General features: G+C 35.8%; 1 protein-coding gene across 1 annotated transcript; it reads left to right on the top strand.

The window, feature by feature from the left end:
* Positions 1–1139: 1139 nt before the first annotated feature.
* LOC144445339 (short transient receptor potential channel 1-like) lies at positions 1140–23544 on the top strand. Its single transcript, XM_078134878.1, has 10 exons — positions 1140–1323; positions 7295–7425; positions 12471–12971; positions 15778–16174; positions 16919–17061; positions 18447–19090; positions 20123–20321; positions 21609–21770; positions 22065–22097; positions 22987–23544. Exons 1-10 carry the CDS (start codon positions 1140–1142, stop codon positions 23542–23544), a joined length of 2952 nt encoding a protein of 983 aa, XP_077991004.1.
* The last annotated feature ends 313 nt before the right edge of the window (positions 23545–23857 follow it).

The following is a 23857-nucleotide window of genomic DNA, read 5'->3' as shown; positions in this document are numbered from 1 at the left end:
GTGGGTACTTTTATACAACATAATATAAGCAATCTGATGAGTTGATGTTGAGGAGAAGTTGAGAAAAGTCATTTTGACCAAAAATACCAGACAGCCTGTCAAAAAAGAGAGAAAGTAAACGACAAACTGGCTTGGCATGTACAAATCACAATGGGCTTTCCCCTAGGCACATGTAGATCGAATATCAAAGAAATCTGACAACTGGTTTCAGAGAAGAAGATGAAAATATAATTGTGTACATTTTGTGTTTCAATGTTTTAGTTAATTTATATAATAATAATAATAATTATTATTATAACAATAATAATAATAATAATATTAATAATTTATATAAGCCATCGTATTACAAGCATGCTATAATATGATTAAGGCCCTCTGTGACGTCAAATTACTCCATGGCTGAGGTGAAATCGGAAATACCCGAGAATCCTCCGAGATCGAGCGACTGAAAAATTGCACTTTTATAAGGATACAGTCGCCTTTTAAATTATTTTGCGTCAGAATCTGCTTCATGAGTCTATCACCTATCAACAATAAATTCGAAAATTTCAAGGCCACAATACAAAGCCACTCAGTCTGGCGGAATTGATAGTATTGTTGCACGATATTTTGATCTGAAAGACACTTACTTTATCCCAATTAAGTGGTTTATAAAACAATTGTCGACAATCATAATAACATATTTAATCCCCCGACAATGACATGCCATTAATGAGCTGTCCGCCTTGTGAGACATAGAGGTCGTTGCTGTAATTATCAACAATCAGGGATCAAATAAAAGGCCTATATATTAACTGACGTTTTTAGGGCTCGTCCAATCGGCTGCATAGGCGCTATATTGGACTAATAACTGTGGACGTTTTTGCGTACTTTAGGGGCGTTTTGTGTCAGAGACACTTAAATGGGACTCTAAACCTTCTGCAAAAATAATTTGACTCGGTAACTATAATCCTGTTTATCTCCGTAGACAGAGCTCGATTTGGACTGTTACGCCAAACTGAAAGCGAGAATTGTGTTATGATACCTAGTTTCACATAATGAAATCGGTATTTGTGTGATCGCTGCTCCAATAAGAAAGGAGTATATTCTACCTAAAACTGGACACAGGTTTGAAAAAACTGCTCCACGTTCGGCCCAATATGGCAATGGCATGCGATAATGAGGAGAACTCAGAACTGGAAAATATGTTTCTAGAGGCAGCTGCAACAGGTGAAAAGAAAGCTATGCTCATGGCGCTGGACTATCTGGACTTGTTCGACATCAATTGTGTTGACGCTGAAGGTAGAAGTGCACTGATTTTGGCTATCCGAAATCGAAACTTGGGTAAGATTTGATATAAAAAATTATTCAACCTATTTGCTCGCCTACTAGATGATAGTGAATGCTTTCTATATGTTTCACAACCAGTTTTTGTTCTTAAGACGAACAAAAATGAAAAAAAAAGTTCAACAAAGTAAAACTAACACCCGATTTAAGTTAGTCAAGGAGAGAAATATGGTAACTTAAGGTTTTCAGAGCAATCAATACATGTTTCGTAATCAAAAGGTGGGAGAAGAGAACCTAGGAAGATCGGACATCCACAGTCATGTATATATTAGATACCCATAGTGACACAACATGATCTATACAGACTTATCTACAGTGACAGTTGATAACAACCGGCTTTTGACACACTCATCGAATAACACCTAGAGAACCTTGTTTGCTTACGATAAAACTACAGGTCACCCAACTTAGCAAACACTTTTGAGGAACTGACGTTTCTTATTTCGCTATACTCATAATGTTGGAGTTCATCAACCCTCGAATTACAAAATTACAGTTCGTCTAACATTGTGTTAATTATATCAATATTTTCTTTAGTCTGGCTCAGAATATTCATTATTTTTCAATGATGTCTTCATTCTTCTAATTTTCTTGATTTGAATTAAATGCTGATGTGATAAGCTAAAATTTAAAAGTAAAAAGCATTTGATTTTACTAAATACCCTTTGATTATACTTCAATATATTGTCACACACACACACACACACACACACACACACACACGCGCGCGCGCGCACACACACACATAGCTATGATAACCTGCGAGGATAAATTTGTGGCACTATCCTATCGTCAAGTTGGTTTGATACATAATAATTTTAGTTATTGATAAAAATTAATGTGAACGTTGGAACCAATTTTAGGATTCAAAATGGCCGCCGAACGTCACGTTTAACTCCTGGATAGCAGATTACTTTATAAACTATACAATAAACCCCAAAGTTCATTTGTTATTTCGAGTTTGAAGTACCTTTTGTTATTTCAAGTTTGAGGTACCTTTCATTTTAAAAAATGTTCAGGAAAGTTGAAAGGTCGCCCTTGTAAATGTACCTTCTCCTAATTGTCAAGGGTCTCACTGAGGCACACATTGTAATGTTAAAGTATAGGAAAATGCATGCCACCGCTTAACGTAAACACACTGAACGATGCCTGTTAGCTCTATGCAGTATGGCCCTCGGAAACAACAGTATTTACCTTTTACTGTTACATTATTCAATTTTTTTTTACCTTTTACTGTTACATTATTCAAAAACAAGTGTTAGTGAAAATTAAGAACGAAATTCAGGGAGTCAGCGGACCACATGTAAATTGGAGAGGCCAAAATAGATCCATTTTAGAATCAAAATGGCAGTTGAATATTGTGTCACGTCTTTGAATTGAAGTAAATTGAATTCATTTCCATCAGAAACATAAGATAAAAAGAATACAGAAAGAAAATATAATTAATAAGAAAATGTTCTTGTGAAGACCGCAAATAACTAATAATAATCAAATACACATACTTATTTACATTTGTATACATAACATTACAAATGAACAATACTAAACAAAGAAAAACCATGATAGCACAAAGAATATCAAATAACCAGAACGGAAAACCAAAACAAACGAAATCTATGACAACACACAAAAAGATATTTGCATATTTACAGCAATGGGGAAATAACAATCAATGAGAAAAAAGATGTGTCTTCATTGATTTCAAAAAATCATACCGTTTATATTTTAGAGGAAAATAACAGACTGTATGTTAACACCTGAAATTCTTTTATTTTCAATAGGACACAGGAGCAGTTTTCATAGGGCTCAGCTTTGAGGATTTTAACGGCTTTTGGCGAAATTGGTCGCCCAAGCGCATTAATTTTTCTACACCTTACATTACCAAACGTTAGTTCATAAGTATACACATGTACCTTATCATAATGCCAGTTATGACCAAGGGATAAACTCACAGTTTCAGTATTATATATGGGTAAAGGTTTGGCTCGGATTGCTGTATGAACATTAATCATAGATTTCATATTTCATTCGATATAAAAACATTCAGTGGTGATTTCGCTTAATTATAAACGATAAATAATAAGAGAATTTTGACACAGCGACGGAAAATAGTTGTCAGACTGAAAGATTGAAATACAAAAGACCCAAGATTTGATATTTATCAGAATATGTAGTGATAAAATGAGAACAATATGAAACTAGGGGTTTTAAAGCGGCTATATGGATAAGAAATGGGTATTATGTAGATTTATAAGGGGAACAAGCCAAGTGTAAACGTTTTAGGGTGTAATAGTCGCTCCTCTATCTAACATGTACTCGCAGCAATCTACTTACTGAAACATAGTTAACCATCATTTTCAATATTGAGTGAATTCAAACCTGGTATTACTATATGTCTTCTAAATGACCTGATGACGTCATTTATTACAGAAAATCCCTACTATGCAATTCGCTGTTCTAACAATGCCAGAAGTCAACTCTAATGTCATAGCAAGTATACATCGTTATTAGCATTATATTGGAATAGATTAAAAGGGGATTTTATGGATTTTATTTAACGTGAGTAAAATACACTTGAATTCAACTTGAGTCACTTTCAGTAATACATGTACACTACTACTTGAATAAACATCGACAAACAACGTATACCAAGTCCTTGTTTACAATTCAGTAATTTTACAAGTTTGTCCAGTTTATTTACAGAGTGCTTCCTGTACCTACAATGACAACCCTTTTATACATACTTTATATGGATTATTACAATCTTTTGACTTACAAATATGGACTTGGTATACTTTGCTTCCAATTGTTTTCGAAGTTGGGAAAACGCAGTAAATTTGTTTTATTAATTCCATTGCGAAATTTGACTGAATTTCAGGGGAGTTCAGGGCATGTAACCCCTCACCCCCTTAGTAGTAAGTTGCAATATGGGCGGGGACGTGGAATACAGACAATGCAGTTACGATTTCACAAAGGCCAATATAATTGTCGTCACTAGAACTATACCAACAAGCCAAGTCATACATTTATTTTTCAAGAACAACAATTTGATTGTTTTGGTCGACACCATGCATGGTTTCCGCTCAACATGATATACATACATTACTTTAAGTACATGTGAGAATAAGCTTATCTCGCTGTTCTATTTTGACCCTCTAGCACGGGGTAAAATGCTATTACAAGTACCAAGGCTTGATATATTCATACTTCGTATCAACCTGGCATGCATGATATACACGTACCAGTAATAGAATTGCAGAACAATTAATTAGTATTACCGTCTGTATAAACAGATCGCACTACTTACAGTAATAATTAGAATAAACAATTCGCACACGGGTTCAGGCAACAGCCGTGTAAATAAATGATAGATTTAATCTCAGACACTAGAATACAATGGCAACACAGAATTTAAACCCAAATTCTCATTTTGTTCTAAAGGAATTGAATACGTGACAAGACAAAAAAATGTCATAATATTATTTTTTTTCAAACGAAGAATAGTACTAGAACGATTCTTATACCATATACATACCATACTGAACGCGTTCGAACAATAAATGTGGGATTTATATCCTGGTCGTTGTACATCACGACAACCCGTGTCCACGTCATTGGTTCTGCTGTGCTAGTAATATGAGTCAAAATCGTCACTATTGTTTTTGCGCAGTCGAATTATATTATTCCCCAAACATTTTTCCTCACTCAGTGTGACAAATTACTCATGGCCTAAAGCGTTGTTACTCGTCTTAGACTCATGGCGACAAGGCTCCTCAGGTCACTCGTATATTCCTTGGCTGAATGAAGAAAGATATTGGCAATAATATCTAATTCATTTATGCAATTTCTAAGTTGTCTCGTGGAAACTATCGTCCAATCTTGAATTTTATGATGTATACACCTTTATGTATATCTTGCATTGTATACTTTGTTAGGAGTACGATCCCAATATTGCGTGTTACTTGTAATCTCTCAGGGAGACATTGCAATCCCCCCAAAACAACAACAACAACAACAACAACAACAACAACAACAATAATAATAATAAAAAAATCCAACCAAACTCCAAAACATATGTATGTATGTATGTATGTATGTATGTATGTATGTATGTATGTGTTCATTGTGTTGGTAATTATATTATTTTGTATTGGAGCATGACCACTTATTAAATACACTATCCTTTCAGATAAGACAAAGAAGACAATGACAATTACATACATCATTTAAGTCGAATTAGTCTTTCCATTTAAAGTCTGTCATACATTAATGCATATAAGAATTGAGGTGAGAACGAAAAATGGTTTCTATTATGGGAGAGATGGGGGTCATTGATATGTGATGAATACTTTGCTAAATGAATGACATAGCCAATCGCCTAAACAAATATTACCAATCACATGCAAATACTGTATATTATCAAAAAGCAAATACGACATAAAATCAAAGAATGTGTCGATTAATACTGTAAATATTGAAATAATTCCTTTCGGGTCGCGAGTTTAGGGTGAGACAAACACAAGAAAAATGGTAATACAAATCCTTTACGTCGATCGAGACATTAGACGCCAAAAATAACAATTAATTGTAATACTTGCTCGCCAAAGTAATGTGTACTACTAAAGACGTTCACCCGAAATTCCTTGAAGAAAAATGTTTGTTTTCTATGTGCACCTTGAGGACAATGACTCTGTAGTTAATGTGGTAATAAAATACACACTGCAAAAAAAATAATTTTGTATTTTCGATAACATGTCCTTAGAGAATAATTAAAGGTAGATACGTTAGAATTTAATTATTTTATATTTTTAAAGTGTCTTTAGTTTTGAAAAATATTGATCGACCCAAAACCAAACGAAATGTTGATCAGAATACACCTTCTGTGATAGTTTGATGAAATATGTAAATATATCACTGGGGAAGGAGAACGTGCAGGAAAGTCAGGAAAACAGAATTTCTGGGGTCGGTTGGGTTATCGGAAATCTACAATTGTTTTTAAATTTTGCCCAAGTGACGTCCTTGCCACGTAATTGTGTTTATCATTTTCATTTCGTTGTACATTCACGAAGATGCGTTTTAAAAGTGAATTCGATGGATTGACTACGGTGTACTGGGTCCACTTGATTGGGAATCAATATTATTTTGGATTGAATTCATGGGTCAGCTGGTCTTTTCAATGAATTGATTACAAAAGTCTGGTTTGAAAGTGACTAATTCCTATTGGCAAGTTAAACTTTAAAATGTTTGACAAAACTAGGAAATGATTGGCCATGATAACGTGCCACAGCGGGTGCAGTGAAAGATAATAACCATATGTTTCAGATAAAATACTGTCGTAAAGAAAAAATTGGATTTTTATGGACTCCTTTGGGGTTCCCTGCTGTGTTATCCTCATTTATTTATGAGCGTATTTTAATAGAACAACTGTTTGAATAACCACATGGTGCGATAGACTTTGTTGACAGATGAAATGAAAGTTAATTACGAAATAACAAGATATCAGACGTTATAAATTCGTATAAATGGCGTTGTTGTAATAAATCTTATCAAGGATACCATCAGAAAGATAGATGTTCAACTGAGAACTGTAGGATAAAGCATATAGTAATTAGTTATTTTTTTATTAATTAAATTGGTTAGCCCAAAATGTTCCCGGACAGAGAGAGAGAGAGAGAGAGAGAGAGAGAGAGAGAGAGAGAGAGAGAGAGAGAGAGAGAGAGAGAGAGAGAGAGAGAGAGAGAGAGAGAGAGAGAGAGAGAGAGAGAGAGAGAGAGAGAGAGAGAGAGAGAGAGGGGGGGGGGAGAGCGAGAGAGAGAGAGTATTGCATCACAGTCTGTGGTTGTGTGTTTTATATTAGTAGTAGGGTTGGGGTGAGATCTGGGAGATCTCATTACATCTTTTGATGTGAATGTAGTATTATCATGTTGTGAACTTAGTCTTTACTGACTGTGATAGGTCTCTCTTATAGATATTGTGGAAATGCTGTCAACTCATAGACTGGTACATCTTGGTGATGCCCTGCTTAGAGCCGTCAACTGCCAGTATACCGCAGAAGTAAGAATACTATGTCGTAGTATGCAGCAAAGACATTTGTTGCCGGTATGTAATGTTATCACTTGATGAAAATTCAATTCCAAATAAACAATTAATGGACATGTTATTTTCAATGTGTGCAAAGTGCACGCATTAAACTTCAAAGCCTAAGAATGGCCAGCTAAAATGATGTTGGTTTGGTGTTTCACTCATATAACATGACATTTAATACACACCCTCAGACTTCTATATGCAAAAGAAACAATTACATATGTGCCGTGCACAGTGGGGATGTAGAAGTAGTCAAGGTGATATGTTGATTATTAGTAAAACAATAAACAATAGCAGCCATTAAAATCATTAAGTCCATGTGTGATGTTTTCATTAGAAGCCTGTTTTTACTGCACTGAAACAGAATAGCAATGCTTATCACTGTTCAATGTGATTGGGTAAAGGATCCTGCTGTGTTTATTGTGTCTCCGTTACTGTTAGTCTAGAGTTGAAAGTGCCAGACGCTATCTTTGTGTCAACAACGTAATGCCCCATGAGTAAATCACCAAACCAACATCATTTTAGCTGTAATCTTTCCTATAAAGTACTTGCGGATTCAAGTACCTTTTGGTGGACAGTTGTGTATACTGTGACTTTTATAGAAGACTTCTTGTTTGATACTTCGTTTAGGAACTCAAGCTAACAACCTGAATATAAACTAAATCGTTGTGTGTGTTCCCAAGGCTGACTGTAGCCTCACGAAATATGATAAATAAGTGATTAATGCATAGAATCGAAAAGCCGCAAATGATTTTAACGGGAAATTTGTCCTGTATTTGTTATTGTTAGTCTTGTTAGGAAAGGGTGATCTTCGCAGATTGGATTTCTACGTGTCAGCAAATTAGGAAATAACTAGCTATATGCACATTATTAAACCAAAGTCCACCCGGATGAAAAGACTGCACCTGAATCAAATGGTAACAAGGGAACGAAACGCGATAGATTCAAGGTTTCAAGTCCCTTATGATGGCAATTTCTTTATCTGAATTTCACGCGTATTTTAGCACCTAATTAATTGTAGTATGCGCCTCACAAATATAAACTTTAAAAATATGAATGTAATCTTTGTTTTTTACAAATAGAAATTTTTGCTGTTACTCTGTTTAATAAAACTCAAACCCATCATTTAAAATCAAGAGAAAAAAGATCCGGGGTCACAGTAGACATTTTTGAAACAGAGGTCAAAATTATATTAAATTAAGTCATATTAGAATCCAATATGGCCGCCGAATCTCAATGTGAAAATGAAACGAGTTCCCTGAAAACGAGATATGAGTGAACCCTAACATTTATTTCATCATTTCAAAAGGACCAGCGATAAGCTTAAGTACGGTAACGTTCAGACTTATTTTAAGAAATTTGATTTCCAAGGCCCGAGGCGAATTCTACCTCAAATGGAGTCTTTACTGGAAGCGTCGGTAATTAAAGTTAATCTGGGGACACATTAAGACGTCTGGCCTAAAAGATATTACGTAGCAACTATTTCGAAACAGTTTCTGTATAACATTATTAGGGGGTAATATAACGTATTAGAGTGTCTAATAAAGGGTTTTAGGATTCCTCACATTCTTCTGCAGTCCCGGTCTGCAGTAAAAGAACTGACCACCCTGAGTAGAAAGTTTTGAGGACATAATCGTAGAACTATGTCATATTTCTTCGCGACAGTTACATCTGTGAAGAGCTGTACCACTCTCTTCCCAAGAGGCTGAAATCGCCCCTTTTGCAAACTCAAATACTATTTTTCGCCTCTGCCGTCCACAGGTTTTTTTTAAAGGTCTACCTCTGTGAGAACTCAAAATATTGCTATTTTATGCCGCTTTAAACTGCAAACTCGAAATTTTTAAAATAACAACAAGAACACACGACTCCTATACTAGTGCCCTAGGGCCAATGAAGAAAGATTAGTGCCTGCTATATGCAAATTAGGTTGCTAATGAAAACTATGACGTGATCAACAACAATCACAAAAGGCAACAGAAACTGACGTGTTCTGATATTGTTTAGAGGCTGTCTTTATTAATATGACTGTAGCCTTAATCTACCAGTTATTCATGCATAGAACTATCAAATCACAAGTACAGGTTTTGACTTGCCAAAATACAACTACAAACATAACTGCCAATTCAGAACAAATTTTAAAGCTTAATGGCCTCCGAGTCAGTCTTTGTTGATATACTGTATGCTTGCTTTATGCCAGCGCGTGAACAGTAGTGAAAAGGGCACTTTTACGATAAATTGCAATTTTTTTGGGAGGTTGATAGGGTTTGATCACACAATTTTCGATAATAACATTTTTATCAGTCGAGTTCTCGTTACAGAAATTGGGGTATTAATTTCCACCAGTTTCTTCTCATCTATCCAGTACTTTGGAATGTGCCTAAAAGTTGTGTTTAAGGAATTTAAAAGTTAATAAAGTCTGAAAACATTTGAAATAAAAATGCAAGTGGCCAATCCATGGAGGGCATGATTTATGGGATCTGAATTTACCCTTTCATGAAAACTCCCTGGGAGTCTAATTAACTTTGAGAGTGAAAGAATAGTGTCTGAGTAAATAACAGAGTGTACTGATGACACTGTCTCAATTAACCAGAAGGGAATACTTATAAAATATGTCCTTTAATGAAAAGTTCATTAATGACCTCTGATAGTACATAAATTTTCCCTAATAATTACTATTTGTAATATGAATATAATTACGTTTATTGATTCTACAGATGTGAACAGATGAGTATCGTTGATCATGGGTAGGAGCATGCGCATTACTCTTACAGAGGACACGATTTTCTATTTTGTCAAGTCATTTGCATTACATATGTTTCATAAAATACTTCCTGCAGTTTGCTTGTTTTACCAATTGACTGATTTTTCAAGATTGGCTAAAAGGCACGCTAAGGTAAAATAAAAAAGTAGTGTGTTTCCGATCGATCATAGTTTAAGCCGCCGACCCTAAACATTTCTTTACTTGCAAAAAGGTAAAATTGTAGATTTTCTTGCCAAAGTATCTTTGGTTACTTTTTTGTTATCGGAAACAAACATTCAAACACAGTTTACCTTATTAGTGATCAGCGATTTTCCCGCCCATAATTGAGCGAAACTTATGTTCAAAAACCGATGGCACAAATTTTTCACAATAATATATTTTTACACATGGTGAATTTGCATTGATTAGGTTAAAAGCACGTTAATTTGTATCATTTTGTTGAAGCAGACGATAAATTGAAGCACTGGTTGGTAAGGTTTTGCTGAACCAGATTATAAAATGTAGCAGTGTTGGTAACAGTTTGTTGAACCGGACGATAACATGTAGCAATGTTAAAAAAAAATACGGCACAGAAAGAGGGGACGTTACCATTTACTAAACAATCATTTGAAGTGTATGTGTTTATTGGCTTTAGGAAGAATTTCTATCTCACATAACTATGTTCATTGACAAAAATGATTATAAAGTACTAAAATACCACCACATTATTGACATTTATGACTTTAGGAATTGAAAACCAAATTTATGTGCAAATAAGGCCATCGGTACTACTAAATGGGTTAATGCCAGTGTCATGAATAGGAAAAAAACATCCGAGGTTTTTAATTTAGTACGCATCCTGGAAATAGAATCTGAAACCTATGCTGTTACCTCGTTCATGAAAAGTCACATCCATGCTCAATAAACCAAGAACTGACAATCAGAAGTTAATGATGTCAAAATTAAGCCGCCTTCCTTGACGATGAACCTCCTAATCTCTTAAAGTGCCACACACTGAGTTGTCTTAGTACAAATGAAATAAAATGAAACACAAATAAAATGAAACCACATTCCAGTATAAGGCCTAGCAAAATAATGTGTTGTTACGATTACGCTCAACTTTAGAATAGTTGGGGTAGGTAGATTTTTTTCATATGTCATATGTCTAGTTCATATAGTTATGTTCGACGTTGTTTTCCATATATATAGTGTATGTGTTATTGGTTTCTTATCATCATATGTACAACCATTACAATTGGAAGAACGGTTTTATATTTCTTTTTAAGTTGATGTTAGTTTCCGCATCCACTATTTCTTGTGAGACCTGTTCACAATTTACTCGATTTTATTTATTTTTTTCCTCGAATACATAAACAAGAGTTAAGGTCGGTGTGAAAAAGTAGGTGGGGTCGGGTAACCAGAACAAAACAATTTTTTTGAATGTCGATACAGATGTTCTATAAAATCGCGATAGTCTTCTGGTATCTTGATACATATGCTAAATGACGTTATTGGATCGTTTATGGATTGTATTGTAACGTTTGAGTTCAGTTAATTGCAAGTGGTGGTTAACTAAGCTTCAGTAGGTGCAATAAATACCATTTAAATAGCAAAATACGCTTTAAAAATACGTATAAAGACAACTTGTGCCTTGAAACTACCATAAATAAGCTGTTATAACCTAAATCTGACATGTTGCTCGAACCGTGAAATGAGCGTATTAAATGTTCACATGCAAAATAATCAAACAAGTGTTGATCTGAGCATGATTTCAGACTTGAGGTTGAATATCGATCAATGGCTGCAAGGGAATGTGCATCAGGCAGCAAGAGTGATGAGTACTCTCCTGAAGTATCATAGACATTTCAATACTATGTTAAATACGTGACACAAATTGCGGTGGACGCAATTTGTCATGGATTATGTTTGTATATATTGTTCGAGCGTCCCTATAATTTATGGATTTAGGTCTTCGTAGCATTGGACCGCCACGTGCTCTTGTTCGAATCGATGGACGGCTGCGTTATGATGTAACCACGATAAACCTTGATCACAGCATAATTAGTGAATGGAACGCAAATGCTAAAATATACCATGAAAGCTTCTTATGCCAAGAACCTACACAAGTATTACACACTCAATTCTAGATTTGATTAAAATATATATTTTGTCCTTTTCTGTGTAGAACGATATTGTAGAAACATTGACAATCATCCTGATAGATATGAGTAAATTTCCATCAGTTACTGGGACAAACGATGTAATATTTAATTGTAAAAACAAGAACAAAACTGTATTTCTTTGACCTATTTCTGTGTAGGATGGTCTATACTGTCGTTGCAGCAATGGTGACATTCATCCAGATATAACACCACCTGTTCTTGCTGCACAGCGTAATAACTACGATATATTAAAGACACTTTTAGAGTTTGGAGCCTCGATCAAGGAACCCTCGTCGTACCATTTCCATTCCAAAGAGTTTACACTCGAACATTCGGTTGGTACCATCGCCGTTTACGAAGCCCTCATCAGCGAAGCATACATATCTCTCACCAGCAAAGATCCGATTGGACGGGCTTTTGAACTTAGTGGAGAGATGAGAACTTTAAGTGAAAGTAACTTTGAGTTTCGTTCCTTCTATGAAACTATGGGCATAAGATGCGAAACATTTGCCGCCGACTTATTAGGGTATGTTAGGAACACAGATGAACAAAATACGGTATTAACTCACGATTACAAGGTATGGTGTCGTGAGGACTTCCGTGGTGATTTTAAGGAGCCGTTGAAGGTGAAAAAGGCGATCAAATATGACCAGAAGAAGGTAGGTTGCATACAAAATGAATACACCAAATAAAATATCCCATGAAAAGGTCCTGTGCAGACACTCTATGAATGAATAACATTATTGTGGGTACAGGTCTGTGTCAGCACTGACGAAGACGACACAGGGCTGTAACAGAACAGAAGAAAAGGGCCTATCAACAGAGACTATTTTACTGTTTTACATTGCAGTGGATATACCGTTGATGTATTTGCATGACACAAGTTCATTATTTTGCGAGAGAGAGAGATTAATGATAATTTCATGTTTTCAATATTTGGAAAGGTTAAATATTATGCTAATAACAGTAGCCTTTATGAATGTCATTTCTTTTCATTGCCATGAGGCAGAGACCGCTTAGAGAGAGAGAGAGAGAGAGAGAGAGAGAGAGAGAGAGAGAGAGAGAGAGAGAGAGAGAGAGAGAGAGAGAGAGAGAGAGAGAGAGAGAGAGTAAGAGAGAGAGAGAGAGAGAGAGAGAGAGAGAGAGAGAGAGAGAGAGAGAGAGAGAGAGAGAGAGAGAGAGAGAGAGAGAGAGAGAGAGAGAGAGAGAGAGAGAGATATGGTGGTCTTCATGGACGAATACTTGATCATGGCTTCGATTAGTTATAATATAAACATACTGTATTATAAAGGTTACAAGCACTTTTAGTTGAACTTTTGACCCTCAACTGCTGAAAAGGTGCCCATGCGGCCTTTAGAATCGAGACAGCAGGTGTTGTCAAAGACATTATCATTGAGTGTAGGCGTTAACTGCTGAACAGAAACTGTGTTACAGTACTAGTATTTAGGCCAATTTACTATCATTTAGACAGTCCATGATTCATACTCTAGAGAAAGTTAGATATTATAGAGCTGAGGGACTACAGTAATTGTGAAAGTAATTATGTATGCATAGTATAGCAAACTTGCAGACCTTATAATTCTTTTTACGATAGTCTATTGGGAGAGAAATGTTAATGTATTAGATACTTTTACCCTAAGCCTATTACTGCCTATATACTTGGTGCAGTTTTGATGGTGGTGGCCGGCAATTGAATCGAAGGCAATGCGAGGAGGGTGAGCGCGAAAGAGGTCCCATTTTACAGGTGCTTGAGGACTTGAGAAAGGATATAATGTTCTTGTTAAAACTTACAATATAATATTACTCTAGAGTGTAGAGTGGTTAATATCAAATCTTAGGTCTAAACGATTGTAATTATCTGCCTTTCATGTTAGGCAGGGTTCCAAACCATAACAAAACCAATGTAACAAATCCAAGACCATCAGAATATACCAGACGTTAGGTTTTGTTAAGAAAACGTTTCTCCTTTTCCGTGAAATATGGTATGACGGGACCTTTGGTTTGGTGGTCTGCGAGGAGCCTTTCCGTACGTTTATCTATAGAGCCCCTCCTCCAAGAGTTTGTTTTCGTAGCTAGTATCCTTTCATTATAAAATAGATGAATCTCAATACATCCGTCAAGCTAGCCAATGTCTGTTCATACAAATTACGGTAAAAAAAGTCGAAATCAAATGTAATAACCCGTACACGATTTCCTGCATACTCTTTTTTATGTAGTGGCCATAATTTAATTAAATCACTTTTTGATTAACTTTGTAATTATAGAACACATTTTTGAATGCCAACATCCTTTGCAAAGGTCAGAAATTTAATCCAATTAAAATTTTAATTAATTCTCCTTTTTTTTCATAAGCACTTGGGGATAGAAACACCTATCAGTTTAATTAATTAAATTGTATTTTTGATTAAAGCCACGCGAAAAATGTGGATGGAAACACTGACTGCAAGTAACTAAAACACCACCTGCCTCCGCCGCAGACGGGTATACACTAGACTTAGATACAATTTCGCGATATTTCACGAGTGCTACATGGAGCCAATTGTATCCAATCTTGTGTAAACCAAACGGTGGATACAGTTGGGGTCATTGTTCTTATATAATATCAACATCCTATGCACTAGAACCGTACCTTCTCCGACTCCAAAAGGTCTTCAATGAATCACATCTGGCCAGGTTACGACTTGAAGTATTTGAAAAGCTTGCCTCACGCGAATACGACATAAACCTGTTCATAGATCTACGAACATGGTTTTTACGCTGTTTCGACCATGACTTTACTAAATTGTCATCATGCCTTTATTTACTATGGTAGGTCATTTGTTAAAACGTGACAAATCTGCCAGATGAAATATCTCGGTATTTTTGATGTGTCAACAATATCTGAGGAACGAACTGAATTTATGATATGGGTAGTGGGAAGGGTGGGATGAATTGATATATTACTATCTGAATAGCAAACATAGCTTCAGGACGTTTCGCTTCGATATATGTCAAATGTCAGACTGTGTTGCAGTGAGATGCCAATCGACATTACCTAGACTCAGAGTACAGAAAGCACGTGTGAGTGTGTGTATTCGCGAGCGAGCGAGCGTGCGTTCGCATGCATGCGTGCGTGCGTGTTCGCTCGCCAGTATATTGCATTTTTCTAATAGGCAAAAATAAAACTAATTGTTTGTATCCGATGACATGACTTCAAGAAATAGGTTAGGCAGGTCGGAAATTTATTTTAGTTATCCCCAAGAGAAATTGCGTTCACCCATAGACAAGATAATCATTTGGTCACAATACATCTCTGATAGTTTGGTGAAGTGTAAAAGACGTAAAACGAAGACAATTATATGTGAAGTAAACGAATACAATATACAGAATATATTGTACGAATTCAATTCAAATTTGTGAAAGAATCGATTTCTCTTTAATGGGATTTCTCTTATAATGGGAATGTCACTTCTTTTAAATTTGCAGTTTGTTGGACATTCTCACTGTCAGCAACGTCTGGTTGAACATTGGTACCACGGATTACCAGGCTGGCGAAAACTTCCAACGATTAAAAAGTCACTCAACTCATTCCTGATGATGTTGTTGTTTCCAGTCGTATCCGTCTGCTACATAATCGCGCCAGAAATACCACCGGGCAAATTACTGAATATACCTTACGTCAGATTCCTATTCCACATGTCATCCCATATTTGTTTTCTAACCTTACTTGCGTTCCACTTTGTTGAGCTAACTGAAGAATCTGTTACGAACATAGAATCAATGAACCATTCAAACGAAGCAGCCATCTTCAATCACATGAACAAGAGTGGAGATCATTTCATCCCAACTCCATGCGAATGTGTAATTATCGTATTTGTAGTGGGTAAGTTTACAGTCGAGTTTTGATAAGTTATTTTTCTAAATGTGATCATTTTATTATGTGTTACTTTTGGATTTCATATGTAATGCTGTCCTACAACTGCACGAAAAAGCAAGACTATTGACATATAATTGGTGTTGGAATATGTTTATGTCTAAGTAAAACTGGCAAATGAGAATAAGAAATTATTTTAAAAAAATGTATCCTTCTGTTTAACGTGGCACCAGCTGAGTTGATAAACTTTTTAATCAAGTGAGAATACCTTAATAAAACCACATTCCAGTTTAATGCTAAATGCCACTGCATGTCGTCTAAAACCTTAGGACTGTCATTATTAGAACAGCTGATTGCATCGTCGGGATTTCCTGAACATTTTTGATACGTCATCGGATCGTTTATGCATTATATCGTAATACTAGGATTTCAGTCAATCACGAGTGGCGGTTAAGTGTGCTTCAGTAAGTACAACACTGTGAGTAACTTTTGAATATGCGGGACAAACTACGCCCAAATACATATGAACTTAGCTTGTGCTTAAGAGAGGGAAACGTTGGCTATTGTACGGTATTTTGTCCTGTCACTTATGGGACACCGTACTATTGAGGGCTATATCGAACACGTAATATTAGTCTCATAAAAGCTTTGCATATACAATTATTTTATAAAACTGAGTAATAACTATTTTCGACGGATTACATTCCAGCGGGAAATATTCACAATTGAATGACTAATCATTTTTCTCTGTAGCACTGACTTGGAAAATGGTGTGGTCAATTATAACATCCGGGATACACTGGTTACGAGAAAACCCGCGAATAATACTCTTCGATTTTATCACCATTTTATTGTTCTGGGGGTGGATTGGATTCCGGTTCTTTGCTTCAATTAAGGTGAATATAAAAAACTGATATCTCATGTATTTTTTTTGTTTTTGTTTAGTCGACATTCTTATTACATTTAGGTTGGTCAAGGAGAGTTACGTGACTTTTTAAAATGTGGTTTCAGTTGCAGACTATCGGAAATTGCTTTAAAGAGGAACACAACTCCTGGACATACAGACGTTTTCATAAACTATGTCTTCTGGAGAGTCATTTCATGATTTGGCATTACCTTATTCATATTCATTGTTCAACCATGAATATATTATGTCTGCTGATTCCCATGATGCATTAGCCCATAGCAAAGATACCCTATAAAGGCACAAGATTAACTTGATGTTTCTGTCATGACTCTACATGTTTAGTATTTTAAAAGATAGGGTGTATGGAAAACAATTGTTCTCAAGGCGCCCTTTTGTTTCAAATTCACGGACATAAGCGTCATTCACGTAATTTACATATATTCATGTTTAGACAATAGACATTCCAAGTTTTCCTGTAAAGTGATTTGTAAAATTTAAGGCACGTCTAAATTATTGACGGCTTGTCTTGTCTATTGCAATAAAATTTTCTCTAACTGGGTATTTGTCGACATGTATAAACAGCGTTATGTCAACCCAAACACGGTAATTACAAATTCATGACATTTCCTTGAAATCGCAAGTAATTGTAGGTGATGTAAAATCGTGAAATAACTCTCCAGAATACATAGTTTAAGAAAATTTCTCTATTTCCAGGAGTGGCTTTACCTTTTAATCCACTACAGCTATCTCTCAATAGACTACCTACATATTTACAGTCGCGGATTTACCACGGATTAAGAGCTAATTTACAATGTTAGGTCGTTTTAGTAGTCAGTGTCGACATGATCTTAAAAGTTATTCACACGTGCAGTCCGTCAACTACTGGCAAACCAAAAACCGGATACAAAGTGAATGCCTCACATAAGGTTTTAATTCTTGTTGACTAAGTATCGAGCCAGTTTATTCCTCTAATGACTATTTACATCGCTGTTACTAGAAGAAAAATTGAACTAGTGGATAAACATCAGTTGGTCTATGAAATCACACCTGCATGTAGCTAGTGTTTGGGGTACGTGTATTACGATATCTGAAACAATAACCACATCATAGAGGTATAAGCAAAAAACAATGATTACTCCAAATCGTGATGATGGTTTTAAAACTTTTTCAAATGCGATATTACGTCATAGTCTTCTGAAACATGTAAAGCAAAACATAGTGAAGCCCTTTTTTATTTTTTCAATTTCCCAACCCTTCACTTTGTTTTGTTTCACATTGTATTGTTCACCGTACGACACAAGTACATAAAGGTATAATTTCCCGGACAAATTTAATTTCGAAATTTCAAGCAACACGTTCCTGATTTTTTTACAGTTCGCGTACGATCTTGGCGTAACCTTGGAGACAATGGAAGACCAAACCAACATGACTTACATCGATCGGAATATGACATCATATTCGCCGCCACTACAAGGTGGGAACACGACATCCACAAGTTATAAAGCTGACGAACGAATATTACAAGAGATACTCTTAAAACTCGATTTGATCGTGAATAAAGAATCTGAGCTCGACGCATACTTGCAGGAATTGTTTGAACAGTCTGAAATGTCGTCAGCTGAGAAATTAAGCCGGCGACATCGTCGTGCGGTCAGAATTCGTCCATCGTCAGCACGTGATGAGGAGAGACGGGTTTCAGTTGATGGGATCAGTGCATTCACCTCCTTATCGGAGTATCATCCCCTCGTCCTGGCAGAGTGTTTTCTCGCTGTGGCCAAGGTTTTCAGTTTCCTTAAAATAGTACGCATGACGGTAGTTAACTTAAACATCGGACCCATGCAGATTTCTTTTGGAAGAATGGGAGGTGATATTATGAAGTTTATGGCAATTTTCATTTTCGTGCTGGTGGCATTCGCAGTTGGTTTGACCGAATTGTATCATTTGTATAGCTCTGAATTGCACAAGGAGTGCTTAAATAATGACGGGAACAAATCACTGTGCTCTGTACCTTTCAGAAAGTAAGTGGCAGTTTTCAATACGTAAAGCACCAGCGCAAAACTCACTGAACAGTTCCACTTTGCTATAAGGTTGTGCTAGCCTCTATAGGTGGCTAGATAGTAAAACGAGCAAGTATTCTCTCCACATAGCCTGCGAATTCGGCAATTCAAATTATTTGGCATTGGTACATGAGTTGAAATTGATTGGTGGAATAAGTCACGTGATGCCTATATTATATTAAATACACATTACCCAGATGTGATCTATTTCGAAGTATATCGAAATATAACATTTGACGAACATCTTAAAAGTCATCAAGTGATTTGTTAATATTGTCTGATGAATTAAATTTGAATGCAATGTCTGTGGAGAGAAAGAACGCTTTCCTGGTCGGCTATCACGCCTGCTTTGGCGCTACAATTGGTATTTGAGATGATTATGATATTTAAGAAGACAGACAGACGGGCAGACACACAAACAAACAAACAAACAAACAAACAAACAAACAAACAAACAAACAAACAAACAAACAAACAGGCGGACATCTTATCTCAATATCTCCCAATAGGGAAGGATAGGGTTGGCGTTGGGGGATTAGTAAATGTAAATAGTGTGAAGTAGATACTATGTTCATTTACTCTGATGACACTATTGATGCAGAGCATTCGTCGTAAAACTGTGAAAAAATACAATTAATAGTGAAACAGGCAAAGAAAAAAATATTTTATCGGATTGATAACGATGACATGACGGAATGGCGCTGCAATGTGAATACTTTAATCACACACGATTATAACCTGCAATGGATTATGTGCTCTCCACGGAGTTGAGGAAATATGAACCATGATTGTGTATACTGTTCCATGCCAGGTCTAGCAAATATTAGTGCATGAATTCAGCGTGGCAAAGTGCTATATAAAAACTGAAAATATCATAATATGGCGGCCATCATGGTTGTCAGCTGTAACAGCAACCAACAAACAAACCTACAAATGTAAGAACACAGACGAATTTGCTCTCGTTTCATTTCTATTGTTTATTTTGTCTTCAAGCTTCTCGTCGTCCATATTGGCACTCTTTTGGACTCTTTTTGGAATGGTTGACTTACGAAGTCTAGACGTCGCTGTCACAGATCATTGGTTGACGGAATTCATGGGCTACTTTTTGTTTGGTATCTATCATATTGTTGCTATCGTTGCGCTCTTGAATATTCTAATAGCAATGATGAGTAACACTTACAACAGAATCGAGGTAAGTCAGAAATTATGTACCACAAATAGAACAAGTACAAACAACAACAACAACAACAATAACAACACCAACGATTAGTACATTGTCTTCATCAACAACGACAACACCATCAACAGCAGTTACTACACTGTCTTCATCATCATCATCATCATCATCATCATCATCATCATCATCATCATCATCATCATCAACAACAACAACAACAACAACAACAACAATAACAAAAACAAAAACAACAACCTCATAATCAACAACAACAACAGCAACAGCAACAACAACAACAACAACAAAATAAGACAGAGCTAGTTTGCTCTTTCGCATCGTAAAGGAATTGCATAAATTGGCTCTATATGTAATGGATTATACGCAGCCGAGTCTTAAAAGTTGTAAAGTCTTTTTATTGCTATCTGCTTCAAGAGAAAACTCCCAACTCTTTCCCCAGTAAAAAGTAAGGAAAACTGACGGTAATACGTGAAGGAGTTGACGTAGTAGGAGAACTGAACCCAACAACAATATTTGAATACCATAGTATTTGATTACTGAGTGTTTTATCACTGTAGCTATATGGATTCTTTTGGACTGGACCGACTGTTTATGTAGGTCTGTCAGAAAATTCGTTTTCACTCCCAGTTTGTAATCCAGATCCAACATTGCCTCTAAGCTATTACAGTTCTCACTCACATGCTAGTTATTGTTCCGCGATTTCAGAGTGCTACATGAAATGTGTATTAAATTAATTGCAACTTGGGTAATGTTTTTTTCATCAAGTAACTAAAGATATATTCACTAAATATTGGTCAATTATTTAAAATAAGACATTTTATCTGTTAATTAGTGGTCAATATTATTTCCGTCAGGTACTGTAGTGACAAGTTTAAATCTTGGTCGAAAGCTTGGTTTTGAATCTGTTGTTAAAAGTGCACTAGTTTGTAACCATAGTAACGATTTTTGAACAGACAGCCGCAGTCTAGCTATTCACCGAAAAGTGTTAAAATACCAATTATCAGACATTGTACATGTTAATTAGTGGTCGATCTTATCCATAAGTATTGCAATAACAGGTTTAAATCGTAATCGCCGTTGAGGGCGCTAATATTGGGTGCGGGCCCAAAAATCAACTTGATTTGCTTTATAGTGTATACAATTACAAAATACACACCAACAGGTGATTCAATTCTACTTCAGCGTGTACGATATCACGAGTAAGTTTATTGAATCTAACAATTTAAAATTTAATGAAAAATATTCAGTTACGGTATTAATCTGTTGTGTTGTTCTTTTGTACAGGAAGACGCTGATTTACAGTGGAAGTATTCCAGAACTAACCTATGGATGTGTTATTATGAAGAGTCCTTTGCCTTGGCACCACCTTTTAATTTGTTGCCAAGGTTGAGCAGATTCACAGGATATTTTACTACAAATTGTGAACAGAGACGAGAATTAAAACGAGTAAGTAATCACAATCAAATAATCATATCGATACGAAATGTCATTACGATGACGACTCATCTATGCGGGTGAATGAATGAACTAAAACTTAATATTACACAACAATGCTAGATAATTTGAGCGGAGTCATCAGGTCTTGTTTACGCATGCGTGACTTCTGATTTTGAGCTGACTCTTAACTTTGTCCTCAGACCCCCAAACAGGTTGGTGGTCTGAGATTTGTTGCACCGATGAATAAGCTCATAAGCATCTATATTTTTATATACTGATCTAACTTTTTCTATTTTTTTCTAGAGGGAAATAAATCAAATGGATACCAAATACAAGGTATTTCATTGCAGTTTCTTTGAATATTTATTTATAGTACTAGTGTCATTGTAAAATATTTTCAAGAATGATCGATGTTCGAATTAACATATCTTGAAGACAACTCAGTGCACAACCAATCATAAACAATCAAATAACATCTGCCCCACATACAATCTCGCTCTAAAGTACTAAATAAAAAGAACAGTGACTGCCATAAATACTAGACTGAGTGACAGTTGAGAGTAAAAAAGAAATCGCGTCGTCACACCATTTTAGACAAACTGTCATGACCAGAAACAATTCTTTTGTTTTGTCTAATCGTAGTGGAAACATACCACCTTGCTGATGTTATGTCATCGTCTTGCCGGAAAACAATCTTGCTAACTTTGTAACATTTTATTGCACTTGGCTGAAATAAAATTACTAATGTAGTTACATTTTCTGGTTTGATAAAATCTTACAATCATTGCTGGATTTGCTTTGCGTGTAATACCATTATGATATGATATATGCTATGATATGATATGATATGATATGATATGATATGATATGATATGATATGGTTTGATGTGATGTGATATGTGATGTGATATGATACGATACGATATGTGATATGGTAATATACTATATTATAGTATATTATGTTAAATAACATATATTGTATTGTATTGTATTGTATTGTATTGTATTGTATTGTATTGTATTGTATTGTATTGTATTGTATTGCATTTTACTGTATTATATTATAAGCAGGTTGTTACACTCTAAGTGCACCTGATTTAATATCAATATGCTAACATGATATTTTACAAGTCAGAGACAATTGGGCAATTTGCATATAGCATATTGTAACATTGTTATACGTATTTCAGAACTGAAGAATACGAATGTTTTCTTTTGAACACAGGAGTTAGCGAAACAGTTGGTACATCGTTACTTCTTTGCCAAGAAAACCGCCCTCCTTCAACAGAAGGACCTCACTCAAGAGATATGGCTAATGCAGATGAAAAACGATGTTTCTGGGTTTCGGTACAACATGCTGGAGTCGTTATTATCACTGAACAGGAACATGTCCGAGGTACATCACAAGATATTTTTGAATGATGAATCGAAATCGGAAAATGGCGGTAGTTATGCAAAAAAATATCAAAGTGTCGAGAAAGACAAACCACCTGTTAATAAATTTGCTGACGTCATGCAAGAAGCCATAGTGGCAGAGTCACGGAGAAAACCAATTTTGCCAGTCAGGCCTGAAATATTTGGCAATCCCGAATGCTCGATGTTCGACTGCCCCCGTGTGACGTTTAATGACTTCCCCTTTATTGACGACGATGACGATGACAAGAACGAGGACGAGGATGATTTGGAGACAACGAGTCAAACTGAAGAGGGCGCACAGTGTGAATCACCATATACTAGTATCACCCCTCTTGTTACTGAATGTAACGGACTTTCATTTGTATGAATAACTATGCATTTTAACGATGCAAACTCGTGATAACCATTACGATTTACAGTCACTAGAGGTCGCTCTACATCCAAAACATGCACCGAAGTGAAGACCTAACAATCCGGGGACTATTTCTGAACCCCACGGAGCTTTCTTGCTTCACATCTTTAATAACATAAACATCAAATTTAGATACCAACAGACACATTTGGGATTTTCGAGTGCTTAAAACAATTATCCTTACATATACATATATTTCTCTTGGAAGAAGAATAATGTACAAATGTATACTCAAACTTGAATATGTTACGGACTGAACTAGCTTCGT

The sequence above is a fragment of the Glandiceps talaboti genome, chromosome 14 (genome assembly GCF_964340395.1).
Source record: "Glandiceps talaboti chromosome 14, keGlaTala1.1, whole genome shotgun sequence".
Lineage (NCBI taxonomy): Eukaryota > Metazoa > Hemichordata > Enteropneusta > Spengelidae > Glandiceps > Glandiceps talaboti.
This window is presented reverse-complemented; position numbering and strand designations above follow the sequence as displayed.